At 48.8% G+C, this 13,379-nt stretch overlaps 1 protein-coding gene across 1 annotated transcript in view; it reads right to left on the reverse strand.

Moving 5' to 3' along the window:
* Window positions 1–8,420, reverse strand: part of LOC119441510 (2-Hydroxyacid oxidase 1-like) — a 175,671-nt gene extending 167,251 nt beyond the window's left edge. Inside the window, 2 exon segments of the mRNA XM_037706129.2 lie at window positions 8,252–8,291; window positions 8,294–8,420. Of these exon segments, the coding sequence (XP_037562057.2) occupies window positions 8,252–8,291; window positions 8,294–8,324 (71 nt within the window). The 5' untranslated portion in view covers window positions 8,325–8,420.
* Window positions 8,421–13,379: the final 4,959 nt, after the last annotated feature.

Consider the following 13,379-nt stretch of genomic DNA (forward strand, 5'->3'; position numbering starts at 1 on the left):
TCCGCACCACGTCGCTGTTGCCGAAAAATAAGTTGGGCGTGGCCCAATCATGGTGGGCGTGCACAAGAGTTACATGCCTCGCGCGTGGCGTGACCTATGGTTTTTATTGACAGGCGAACTCGTGCCAAACTCGTACATTGCGAAACTCCCCTCGAGTTGAACTCGTGAACATGACGGCGTCAGCAGCAGCCTGTGTCATCGCATCCAGCGGCAGTGTCAATATGACCGTCTGGACCCGTTCACCTACATGACCGACGTAGAGTTTCGCGTCATTTTTGCCTTTCCAAAACGTGAGTGCGCTGGCTGTGTGACGAGTTAGGCGAAGGCCGTCGTCTGCGGAGACAGCGTGGCGGACAAATTATGCTTTCCGAGCACAGAGTGGTGTGACTAGGCTGCGGAGGAAAAGTTCGTGCGATCGCTTCGGCTCTCTCCTGTTTCAAGCGCTGCTCGTCAACCGCGCCCCAGCCCCAGGCCAGGTCCGGCGTCGTCATCTGAGTACTGGGGCACGTGCGAGCACCTGGGGTTCAACTCGGACCAACCAACCTGCGCAGGCGAAGTGGTCACATTATATTGGAAGGCTCAGAATGGACACCGGGCTGCCTTCCGGTGCAACAGCTGCCGAAATCAGATTTCGCAGTTACACGGTACCGCTGCACTGTACGGGCAGAGAAGCGAAGGAAGGTACTTCGCCAACACGGACCGCCTCGGCCATCCGAACGACCACCTCTCCAGGCGGCAAATGATTTGGCTCACGTACTGCGTCAGCCAAAGTGTAGACATATGGCTGTTGAAGGAGATGACCGGCGACTTGTTTCCTTTATCGGAGCATGCCATCGCCGACTGAAGGAACTACCCCCGTAAGTTGGCGAGGGACGAGCTGCTGGCGCGACCTCCACTCGGTGGCCCCGGGTACATAGCGTAAATTTACGAGTGCCTTCTTCGCGGCGAGCAAAAGTACAATCGAGGCCACCTAATGTCGGGCGACAACTTTCCGCTGAGCCGCCAAAATTACGGCGGTGTTAAAGATGGTGGCCCATGGGTCTGTGGCATGTTCTGCGCGACCAGATGTGTGCTGCGACTTTAAAGGCCGACCGACGAAATGCGGCGACGCTAGGCGCCATTATTGCAGCCAATGTTCAACCGGGGACCATTATTCATAGTGACGAATTGGCCGCATACAAATATATCCCAACTTTAGGGGATACTAACGGGGCTATGCCTCAATCTGCATTGGGAGATAGTCAACCACAGCGTGAACTTTGTGGACCCCATCACGGGCGTTCACACGCAAGAAATAGAAAGTTGTGAAAAAGTGAAGCGCCACCTCGTCAGCGATAAGTACAGGGTAACTGCAGCGATGCAGGAGTCCCACCTGGCATTGATGTGGTGGCACTCAACGGCCACGTGCACTGCGAGGACCCTCTCGCGTTTTTTCTAGAAACCACGGATCGCTCGGGCTACCCAGTATAAAGAGTCTTTCCTGCGGTTGTTAGGAGCCATCGCTCGACGCTTTTCAGTATAAAGGTGCATCGCAAAGTAAAATAAAATAAAGCATAGTTTTCTGACCCTTGTATGAGTGCTTTCCGGCATTCCTGAGTGCTTACACGGTAAGCGCGCAGCAAATCACTTAGGCGCTAGTCGACGCTCACTTCGTCTCGCAGCTGGGGCAGCTGGGGTGCCATCGAGGCACCCTACTCGCAGCCTTTCTTTAGCGCGAGCAACGAGCGATCTGTTAAAAGCCCAGTGTGAAAACCAGCGCACACCAATCTGTGCTCGGAAATGGGAGCGCAAGCACGTAGCGAGCCGCACCAATCCAATCCAGTGGAAAGGGCAAGAGCACGCGCGATCTGTTGAAACCCCAGTGAGAAAACCAAGCGCACACCAATCGGTGCTCGGAAATGCTAGCGCAAGTACGCAGCGAGCCGCGCCAGTCGAATCCAGAGAAAAAAGAGAGGACGAGCATCCCCTCGTGGTATAACGCGAAACGCATTAAACTACAAATCAGTCTAATACATATTCAGTGTATATCTTGTAAACTTTAAAATGCTTATAACCTACATTAATGTGACTAATATTATTGTACTAAATGCTTTTATTTATAACTTGCTTGTGCCTGTAATGCACTCGGTGGAACGACAAACAAGTGAAAGAAGGCACGACCATGAAGCGACCGTATGATCGCGTGAGCCCCAGTTTGTCGACCGCCCGAATGGCAACGCCCAAGGGTTGATAGCCACCCAGAGTGAATCTAGATAAACCAATGAAACTGGAGGCGTGCCGACGGACAAACTTTGTCTTGTTACCATTTGTTCTTTCATCTTGGGGCGTCGCCAGAGCTCGTAAAGATTCCGAGTTTCGCCAAACTCAGCGCATACTGCATATCACCCCTCATCTCTATTGTGCAAACGGGACGATGTCTCAATGATGCTCAAGGAACATTGTACCACTCTGAAGGTGCACATAATCGAAATACTTCTTGCGGATAACTGCTAGAGATGCGGTTGCGTTCCACAATATGCGAGGGCGCGACTTTTCCACCGCTACGTCAACGAGAGAAAGGCAGAATTTCGAGGCACACTGTAGAGAATTTTCAGGAAAGCCTGACAGCTGGTTCAGTTCCTTGTCCATTTCGTCTGCTGAAGGAACCTGCGATGGCTCACTAATTCCATGCTTGCCGTGCGCTGCAACCTAGTTTGAATCGTTGTCCTCGACTCAAAAATTCCGCAGAGCCCATCGCGCGATTCATGTCAACGTTAATGCGATTAGCTTTGAAGCAATGTAAGGACACATCGTTTTGCCACCGCCGAAACGGGCCATGAATGGGGAGTTTATGCAACCAGGCGCCTCTCTCACGTTGTCCTCCGAACACGCTGGGCCATCTGGTGGCGCCACCATGAGGTTCGCTCGCGGCGCGCGTTCGATTCGCAGGTTCGATTTGATCCAAAAGCAGATTAATCTGAAAGCACGGAGGATTTTAGGCCATGGACTACCCAGTGACCGATCTTGCAGTGGGTCGGAGAAAACGGTAAGAGACGGACAAAAATAGATAGACGGCTAGTTAAATGACATAGTTCTATTGAATGTTCATTTTAAGAAGAATGAACATTGTAATATGGAATGAATAATTCGAAGATAGAATGTCAACTTTCATTGTTTAAACATAAACAAAAATCAACCGCAGCTGCTAGAGAATTTCTGCGGGGTCACGTTTACTCCACTTACCAAGTGGCGAAAAAGGAATTCTGGAATTCGTCCTCCGGTGGTGCTGGGTGGTGCATCAATTCCAAGTTTTGTGCAACGTGTTTCAGAGGAAGGGCCGAAATGCAGCTTGGAAACATCAGTCCAAAAGAAGAAATCTTGGCCACCGTCCATAAGATGCTGGAAAAGCCCCGCGTCAAGAAAGAGAGCAGTGCCTTTTGGAGGGTGTAGCAGCCATTGATCAAAGGCAACAAAGGGTTGTGGAAAACCATGTGGTTCTACAAAGGGTGGCGCATTTCTTCATGAACTGAGACCTGGCGTTGAAGTCTTTTGACGGGGAAGGAGTCTTCGCTGATCGTCCTAAGGAAATGTTGAAGGTGAAGGCTGCTTTCGGTCACCGAGAGGATCTTCAAACCATTGAAAGCAACTCCCGCCAAGGTCAAGTGGATGGCTGCCGCTCTCCTCACCGAAATGAAGCTGGACGCTCTTTGCAATGAAGTCCAACAAGGCAGATGTCATTAATGTGTTCTTTGCTGCAAAAACACACAAAGAACATCGTCCTCTTCGTGCAATAGTGACCGAGCGAGCCAGTCGGCAATATAACGTTAGCTCCTTCCTGCAATGTCAACTGAAGAATCTTGTGCCCGAAGACCCTTTCAAGGTCAGTACCTCGTAGTGTCATGTGCAGGTACGGGTGTAAGGCATACCTGGATCCAACTACGCTCTGTCTGAGTAATTTGAAGATTTTGTTCGATTCCTCACGATGAGCTTGTTTGCTGATGTACACGATTTGATCTACTCTCATGGAGCTGTAGGCTTTCAGAAAACTTGTTTGATGAATTTCGAAAATTTTCTGGAGTTATTTAATTTCTACCTGTGCTCTACTATTGTTAGTTTTGAAAGTCAAACCTTCAAAAAATGGATTTGTAGTGCTCTTGTGTAGCTAGCTCCCGTTCTGTGCGAAAATGTTTTAGCAGGTTTTGACAGCCAGCGGGTGCCTGAACTTGGCAGGGCATGTGTTCTTGAAACAGTGAGATACCTGGATGACTTTCTTATAACTTTAACCAGATATCCGACTAACGCAACAATTGTACCTAAGAGTATCTTACAATGTGTTACCAGCTGTTCCACTCGCTATCTTTTGCCCTTGAACTTCCGAAGAACGGATGTCTTCGGTTCTTGGATCTACCTTTGTATTTTAATCAGGACGTCAGTTGTTCCGCGGAGTATATGCCACCCCCGCGGTGGCTCAGTGGCTAAGGCGTTGGGCTGCTGAGCAAGAGGTCGCGGGATCGAATCCCAGCCGTGGCGGCCCCATTTCGATGGAGGCGAAATGCAAAAACGCCCGTGTGCTTGCGGTAAAGAATCCCAGGTGGTCACAATTAATCCGGAGCAGCTCCACTACGGCGTGCCTCATAATCAGAATTGGTTTTGTCACGTAAAACCTCAGAAAGAAGAAAGAAGGATATGCCGTTGCCTAAAAAAGGCATCCTGCCATAGGACTCTTTCCCTTAATGCTGATGAAACGAGGGATTGTTAATTAATATCTCACCTCAGCCTCGCAAAAGTCCTGTATGCCCAAATTTGGCCGTAGCTTTCAACATCTAGTTTTGCGCCTCACCAGCTCGGGCTTACCCTCCAATGTGCTCGTACCGCTTAGTTGTTCCTTGCTTAAAGAGCTCAAACAGGGACCTAGCGTGCCTAGCGCCCCAAAAGACCAACCAAGGAATTATGTACTGATGCCAGTGTGCTCATAGCACACAAGACTACTTAGAAATCACAGGGCAGAAACATAGAGTGGATCTCGTGTTTACGGTGCCTTGCAAGCTGTCCAAATTGTGCGCCCTTGCAGGTAATCAATAGAAAAATGTCATACGCGGGAAAAGGTACGCCAAGTACTCTTTTGCTTGTCAGGAGTGTACCAAATCTAGCTACCATGCGGCAGCGTATACATCTGTCCAACGGGGCGATTTCTCAACGATAAACTCAGGGAGCCCGCAACTTCTTTGAAGGCTTGAAGAGGTGGTGCGCATTTACCCGCGCATACCAAGGCATGTGGCTGCACCCAAGTGTTTCAGCAAACTGGTTATCGATAGAGCATGCGTAGGCTGGAGAGGGAAAATTTGAAATCTGCTCAGATTACAAACCTTATTTACTCGTGCATGAGTGTGCAATCGCTGCACCTGAGGCAAAAAGAACTACGCCTTCTCAACAGATGATTATAGGAAATAGATGCAATGATTCGGCCTCCGTGTATGCGACATGTCACGTTTTTCGACGATATGACGTGTGTGACAATATGACACACACACACACGCACACACACACACAAACACACACGCACACACGCACGCACACACGCACGCACGCACACACGCACGCACGCATGCACACACACACACACAAACACACACACGCAGTACCGTAAATCATTGTGATGGCCTGCAAAATCTGGTTGCCGCCTTTCACACCTCACAAGGGAAGGCTGCTTCATTTATCTTACCGTGAAAATGTACCACACACGTTAAGTACATAAAACAGGTAATGGAGTGTGAACAACTTATATTGCCTATTTCAGCCCCTGTAGTGTCTGACATGAGAATTAGGTGCTTGTGTGGGCGTAAATTTGTGTGCCTATAAATCATGTCTCTACAGATTCCGACATCTCAAATAAGTTTGGATGGTGTTTTTCACGAGTCATAGAGCGATACTTTCTGCAAGCTTGATTTCAAGACATGACGCACTCGCAAGCCTTTCAATATATTTGCCTTGAATGACCAAGCGCCTGCCTTTTGATTCTACAAACAATTGAAAATTCTTTTCTAAATATTTTTTTCTGCATCGAAGGTATCTTAGAGGTATCATGAAGCATTTATTCTAGAGGTATTTTTGTTTTCATAAAATAGTTTTAAAAATTTTCGTTTGTTCCAAACCATTTTAAGTACCTTAACAGCTGCAAAAGTGACCTAAATACGTACGTACCTGAACTACGTAACTTAAATACGTAGCTCGTCATTCCTCCAAGAAATCGTGGATGGTTAATAGTAAGGCACCCGCACGAGCAGGACGGCGCAATTAATTCCTGCTGCATGCGTGATTTCACACAATGCACACGTCTCTTCACCGCAACATAACGCAATAAACTTAGGAAAGGCCGCTTGCTTCGCGCGGACGTCGTGGTCTTGGGTGTACCACTTTTTTCAAGCGAAGCTTGTATTGCCTTACAAGTGTCGGTGCCATCAGCCGTTCTAGGTGTGACCGCAAGAAAAAAATGTCACAGTTTCGCCCTAAGGGCGAAGCAATGAATGCGATAGCAACACAGCAATGTCATACGAAGTAAGGTGAGCTTTGGTAGCAATATGAATTGTAGTAAACATGAGCTGATTAAGTAAGCAGGTGTGCTGCGGCGTAAGTAGACCGACATGAAGAGAGACTCGATGACCACGAGAAGGCGCGTGTGAAACGGTGGTGTTGATGAGAAGCGCTTCCCATGGGCAGCGCGTGCGAAGGGACACACCTGATCCGGGCAGCATTACATGCGTGCGTTGGAAAATGTGGCCCGACTATTACTAACTGAATGAACAAGCGTTGTGTGAGCGCGCACAAACATGAATAGATCACACTGAATGACTGCAGACAACGACTGTCAAAACGTGGCAGCAAGCGCATACGCCGCAAACGGGCGAAGGTACGTGCGGTCTATCGCTTCAACGGAAACTGAGCGCGAATGCACGGCGCAGAAAGGTCAGAGCCGTGTGGAGATAAGCGACGGTGCGAGCGAGCGACGAGCGCGGTTGTTGGCGGAGTAGAAGTGCGCCCCCCCCCCCACCCGCTCCCTCCGGCGCTGGCTTCCCGCTTCCTTGCTTCGCGTGGGAGATTGATGCGTTCTCTTCCCGTGGTAACGCGCGTCCCCGCACGCTTCCGCTCGGGCATACGGCGCGCGGGCGAGATTTTATCTGTAGGGAACCTCACGGCGACGGCAACGCGACGCCGACGGCAGAAATCCGGTTGAAGTGTCCATATAATTGCCAAGCGAAGGAAAACGGCGGGAAAGTCTAAGAATAGACTGCTGGATAAGCACGTGAGGCGCGCGCCATAACGCGTGACGGCAGCACCCAATCAGGAGCGGGCGCCCGCCGGGAGAAGGCCTAGGGAACGACATGGTTTCGCGCGCATTGCGTCGGGTCTCTTTTTAATAAAAGTGCACGCTCTGCAAACGGATGGGAAAGCTCGTGTCGTTCGGTCGGCGGCGGAACAGGCCGCTTCGACGAGAAACGGCGTCAACGTCGCCGGGAGCAGGTTCGCCCCGCCGTGCGGATCCTGCGTTCAAGGCAGCCCAAGCCCAGGCTCGGTGGCAGCGGCAGGCAGCGAATCCCGTTAAAAGCCCGTCTTACCGACGCCCAGCAAACGAAGGGCAGCGAACCCCGACGCCAGATAACGCGACACCAATTTGGCGGGTACGACAGGCTTCGCGCGTCCCCCTATTTCCGGAAGGGGAAGGGCCGACGAACTTTTTTATTATCGCATAAACGTTGGCGCCGTTCAGAACCTTATTTTGTAATTCGCAAGCGTCTTTTCCAATTACGGTAACTGTGAGTGATTTGCGCGAACTGTTAGTATATTAGACTACATTGTATATAGGCTAAGAAAGTTGGTGACATGGAACGTATCGGCGCTATATCCTCTCCCGCCGATTACAAGTGTGCCTGAAGTGCAAAAATGAGTTTGAATGCTTTACGATACATATTTACTATTTATCAACTTGCGGAAGGCCATAACATAGAATCGTTGCTACCAACGACACTACGACACTATAAATAACGACACTACGACACTATACACTACGACACTCTAAATAACGCGGAAAGCATGGGCGATAATGCGGCATAGGCTCACACGTGGCATTTTCGGAAGAAATTGGCTCTCAGTGCAATGACGAAGAGCATTATCAGAGCGTTCGTCTGGTAGCGAAAGTCACAATGGGGATACTGCATGGTAACATTTGTTTAAGTAAGATTTCATAATCGGCCAACACAGCTGCTTTGAAACAGACCTCTTGAAGGCTTCTACGTTTTCTCGCAGTGTCTGCTCCTGTCCGCACCACTCTCGTAGTAGTCGCGCACCATCTTGTTGAGCTTGGGCAGGCCAAAGCGTCGGAGGTCATCCACAGTGATTATGGTCTCGTTATTGCAGCTTGCATTGCTTGCAGCACACTCGTCTGTAAAAGTGCTGTGTTAGCTTGGATAAAATTAGCTACAGACATAGCGAACACCCTCGAGTGACGAAGTTGACAACGGGAAATGAGTGGGCGGGGCGGGGGGGGGGGGTGAAAAGATCAGAGCAGCAATATAACGAAGCAGCCCTGCACGAAAGAAACACAGAAGAGACAAGTACCGTAATATATGGCTGCATTCGCAAGTACGTTTTATTTTAAAATATATTGCTTTAAAACATTGTTTATTACAACAAATAAGCCAAGAACACTTTGACTGCCTAAATCTAAACCCTATGCCTTTCACGATGGTCTTCCAAAGATGACAAGTTACACCTGTGAGACTGGCTGATACACGTGGCATGTCTGGATTACTTCGGCTGCTTTGAGCAGTATAGTTGAAGACATTTGGTTGTCATGGAATAGCGACAAGCAAATACACTAGAAAAACTTGCTTTTATTTCAGTGATGATATTATGTTGTAGCAAACTTCTGTTAGAATGAACTCCATTACAATTTTTCAGATAATCATAATAACTATGCCAGACCATGTCTGTTGGATGCATGGTCCAAGATACGAAAGCCATTGCTATGTGCGATTATGGCCATCAAAAATAGCAAAAAGCAGCATTGAATTTTCATGTTACCGCGGAAAACGAACACAACGCTTTGCACAACAAGGTTGTTAACCTGCAAGTGTAAACTACCAGTGCTTGGGTTACACAGTACAACACAGAAGTTCGTTAGCTGAGTAGGCAATCGCTGCGAAACACAGCATGCTGAAAAACAGAACAGCTTAGGCGCCCAAGATAACACACATCAATAATGTAAGCAGCCGGTATCGCTTGAAAGTGGCATATCATATGCGCAGCAGATTTGTAAAACGTATGTGCCAAGCTAACCACAGCCTGATATAAAGTACGGTCTACGTAATGCCCATTATTGCAAGGTTCAGCATATTATTGCGATAACAATTATATGAACTCTCCAAGTGCATTTTTGCCGTCATCGTCACTGTGAGGTTCCGTATAAATTTAAACGGCGATACAATCGTCGCCGCGCGCTTTCCCTGCGTGTACGAGTGAAAGCGTGCGCGGGTAAGCCGGCAACCGCAGCTCAATCTCGTGCATGCGAGGGAGAAGGCGGCCGGAAGCGCGCGGTCTTCATTCGCACGCGAGACACGGGGAGGAGGTGACGGAGACGGCGGGTGCGTTCTGCTCCCCGCGGCTGCTGCTCATGCACAGAGCTGCCGCGCGGGCGCCGTATCTGGAAAGCATCTGCGATGTGGGAAATGTGTGCCCGCGGGGCCTCATCTTCAAAGTGATCTGCGATGGGGACAAAGTGCATGCGCCGAGTGCCGGTAGCTTCGTATGCGCTGTGCTTTCGACATTTAGTTCACGTTGAAGCGAGAGCCAGCGCGAAGATGAATTTGCTCGCTGCGCTGGCGCGCTTTCTCACTCCAGCGTTTTGACGCGTTTCCGCGTCATTGAGCGAGACGTGTTCATGTTTACCTGTGCGCGCATGACACCGTGCTTGTTTATTTAGTTAGTAAGCGAATATTTAGAACTTTAGACGGCCGATAACACTGTGTCCTTACTGCCTATAGCTATCTACTAATTTGCTATCGCATTCGATGCTTCGTCCTTTCGGACGAAACTGCTTTTTTAAATTTTGTTAAGTGGCACTGTTGGATAATATGGTAGATGTTTACCCCCATCATTGGACAAAGAGCTTGCTGGCTAATAAAGATTATTTGAAAACAGAAGGGAACTATACTCTATAACAGCGCTCTTTTGCGCATATACGGCTTGGTTCGAGGTTTCGTTGCTTAGCACTATATCGAGGAAGTACAATGTATTGAAATCCCATTCATCTACTAAAATGAATCATCAAGCCTTGCATATCGCCAAAGGTGACATGCGTACGACGTGCGTATCAGCCGGCCATCTGTCATTCGTGGGCAAGTGGGAATTGTCACTTTTGGGACGCGAGCGAAGGTGAGAAGGCACGGATTAGATTGTCACGTTGCGTAAATAATGAAGGAATCACGAGTACAAATCGCACAAGAATGCATAAAGCAGATGGCCGTGAGAACTGACCCCAGCTGGTCCCGTCAGACCGTCTTTGTTAAGGATCAACTTTGTCTTTAGCGCCGTCTCTGCGCTAGCTATGATGTGAAGTCCGGCACTAGCTATGAGCTACGATAGCTATGCTAGATGGCTATGCTAGCTATATGAGCTTGGATTAGCTATGATGAAACAAAGACGTCATCAATACGTGGCAATTGGGTAGGCATCCTCAGGCATGATTTTATTAAGGCGTTAGCGTGATTTATTAATGGTGTCCTATTAAATATTAATTATTAGGGTACTTCACGCACTTTCTGGGGAGAGAGAGAAAAAGAAATAGAAAAGAGGAAAGGCAGAAGTAGAGCGCCTGCTTCGGCTGCGGGAGGTTGTGGGTTCGATTCCCCGCTGCCGAGCACCCTCTGGTACAAATGGGTAATGCCCCTGAAAAATAAACTAAAGAAGTGCCACTCGTGTCAGTGCGCGGACACCTCCTCTCTCGTGGGTTTATTAGATTGTAAATCAAGTTAGTTGAGGTGCGAAGCCCGTCCAGCTAGGCCCTTGGGGCGGTATTCTGTAAGAGTTCAATTAGCGAACTGTCTATTTCGGCTGTCGCTGATCGGCTGCTGCTTGATGTGCAGGAAGGTGCCAGCCAGTCTCCTTCCTGCACGTGAAGCAGCAGCCATCAGCGACAGCCGAAATGGACAGTCCACTAAGTACACTCTTACAGAATGCCGCATTCGGAGAGACGTAGTGGAAGAGGTTCGAGGTTAAACCTACGTAGACTTATGTAGAACTTCACGGGCGGCTTATGTTTATGTTCGTATGTTCGCGTACATTAAACTCTTTCTTGAAGGGCGCGCACCGTAGCATGGTGCAAAAGTGCTTGCGTTGAACGTATGTAAGGCGAGAAATGCTATTAAACTGTCTGTTCTGTAACTTGTGAATTAAACCTATGTTTATAGTATTCCCGCAATCGCAAGTCACGACTATGGCAACCGTAGCAGCAATAGTCCCGGTATGGTCGTAAGTTGTCGCGCCAGCGATGTTTTTTTCCACGAGCCTGCGACTAAGGAATACGCGACGATGTGTGGCCGATGCATAAGTAATTGCCAAATTCGGTATTCAGGAAACATTTATACCAAGAATTCCGGCGCCAACACTACTGCAATGATGGGTGCTGGGCGGTGACTCCAATGGTTTGCTCGCTACATCACACATCTGCACTGAAATTCATCTGGTTTCACAAACACCCGCTTCCACGCCAAAGACCCTCAAATGCGATTTCGCTTGCCACCTGGACTCTATTTCTCCCACTTTTTGTCCCCCTCTTCTTTTCCAATGTGCTAATACGTGCTTCCACAGATGATTGTTCCTCCCTTTTCCTAATAAATAAATAATAAATAAATAAATAAATAAATAAATAAATAAAAATAAATAAATAAATAAATTCATTCATGCAAATAAATGAATGACACTATTTTCTCAATTGATACAGAACATAGCGTCTCTTCATCACCATAATCGCCCTCTCTCTCACTTGGACTCCCCCGTCGCAAAACAATGTTCCTGTTTTGCATATGGCTGGGCGTCGCATACCGAGTGTTTCAGCGAACACTTTCAAAAAATTTTAGAGGTTGCCTGTGGCAGAGAGCACAGTTCTAGTTCATGAGATGGTCTACTCGAAGAGGCGGACTTACTGGCACGAACAAGTTAAATGACTATTCACAAAATTCACTAATTAGGTCTTTAACTAATTACTTATGGCCCATAATGTAATTTACAAATTCGAGTCGGGAGTTCGCCAGGCGGATCCACTAGGAAGGAATACTCAGGATGACACCAGTTTCGAGGTATTCCCGAACTTTGCGGAGTAACGCATTGGCGTTCCAGCTACTTTGTGCTTCAATGCGTAAAACGACGTTTTCTCAAGATCGTTCGAATGACGTTTCCAATGATCGCCTTTCACGCCAACAATTTAGTGAGCGGCGTCATGATGCGCCGGGTACCTGCACCTCTTCAACGAACCTCTCGCCAAGGTTTGTCACGAGTGTGTGCCACTGAGTATGCGCAAGCCAGGGAGGAACCTCAGCATGCGCAGACACCGGCCGTCGCGCTCCTTGTCTGAGGCCACGCGTGTAATTCTCGGCAGTGGCACGATATGGCCAAGCGGGTACAGAAGAAAAAAGCGGAGGAGCTCGATCCGCGCGATACATTTCACAACTTCCGCAGGCACTGGCGCTGCATGCATTTCTGAGGCACGCGCAGGCTTCGCGGCGGCAGCGCCAGATGGCGCCGAGTTTTCTTAGAGAAGTGCAAAACAGGAATCCTGCGGCGGTGCACGCGTGATACATAACTCGTTTCGACGGTCGCAATACGTACGTTGCGTATATATTATATAATATATATATTATATAATTATATATATATATAATTATGTGATGCGGAAGTACGGCACCGTGTCTAGGCTGCTTGGGCGAAGAGCGAGGTAGAGGAAGAGCAAGTTGGCAGCTAATAGAACAGCTGGCCCAGGAACGCGTGCTGTCTCTGTGTCTCTCATTCCGTTACACTGGCGCAGCCGACCAACGATCCTCTGCTGGACGACCTGCAGTCGGACAGCGTGCTGCTGCTTCTACTACTCTGGCTTCTGCAACCGAGCTCATTACCGCTCCTGTCCAATCCAGCAAGCTGTCTGCAACCGTCAACACAGCTCAGGTCAGCGACTAAACTGCCCTGGATATGGAAAGTATACCTCGGCGCCAAGGGACGCCGTACACGCTCCCTTGGGCTTTGTTTCCCGTACCGCGCCGCAAGCGACCTCAGCATCGACGCCACAGTTCATAACTCCTACCTTGAATGTTGTTTCCAGCGACCCCCCGTATTCACACAGGCAATCGCTGCTA

The sequence above is a fragment of the Dermacentor silvarum genome, chromosome 2 (genome assembly GCF_013339745.2).
Source record: "Dermacentor silvarum isolate Dsil-2018 chromosome 2, BIME_Dsil_1.4, whole genome shotgun sequence".
NCBI lineage: Eukaryota > Metazoa > Arthropoda > Arachnida > Ixodida > Ixodidae > Dermacentor > Dermacentor silvarum.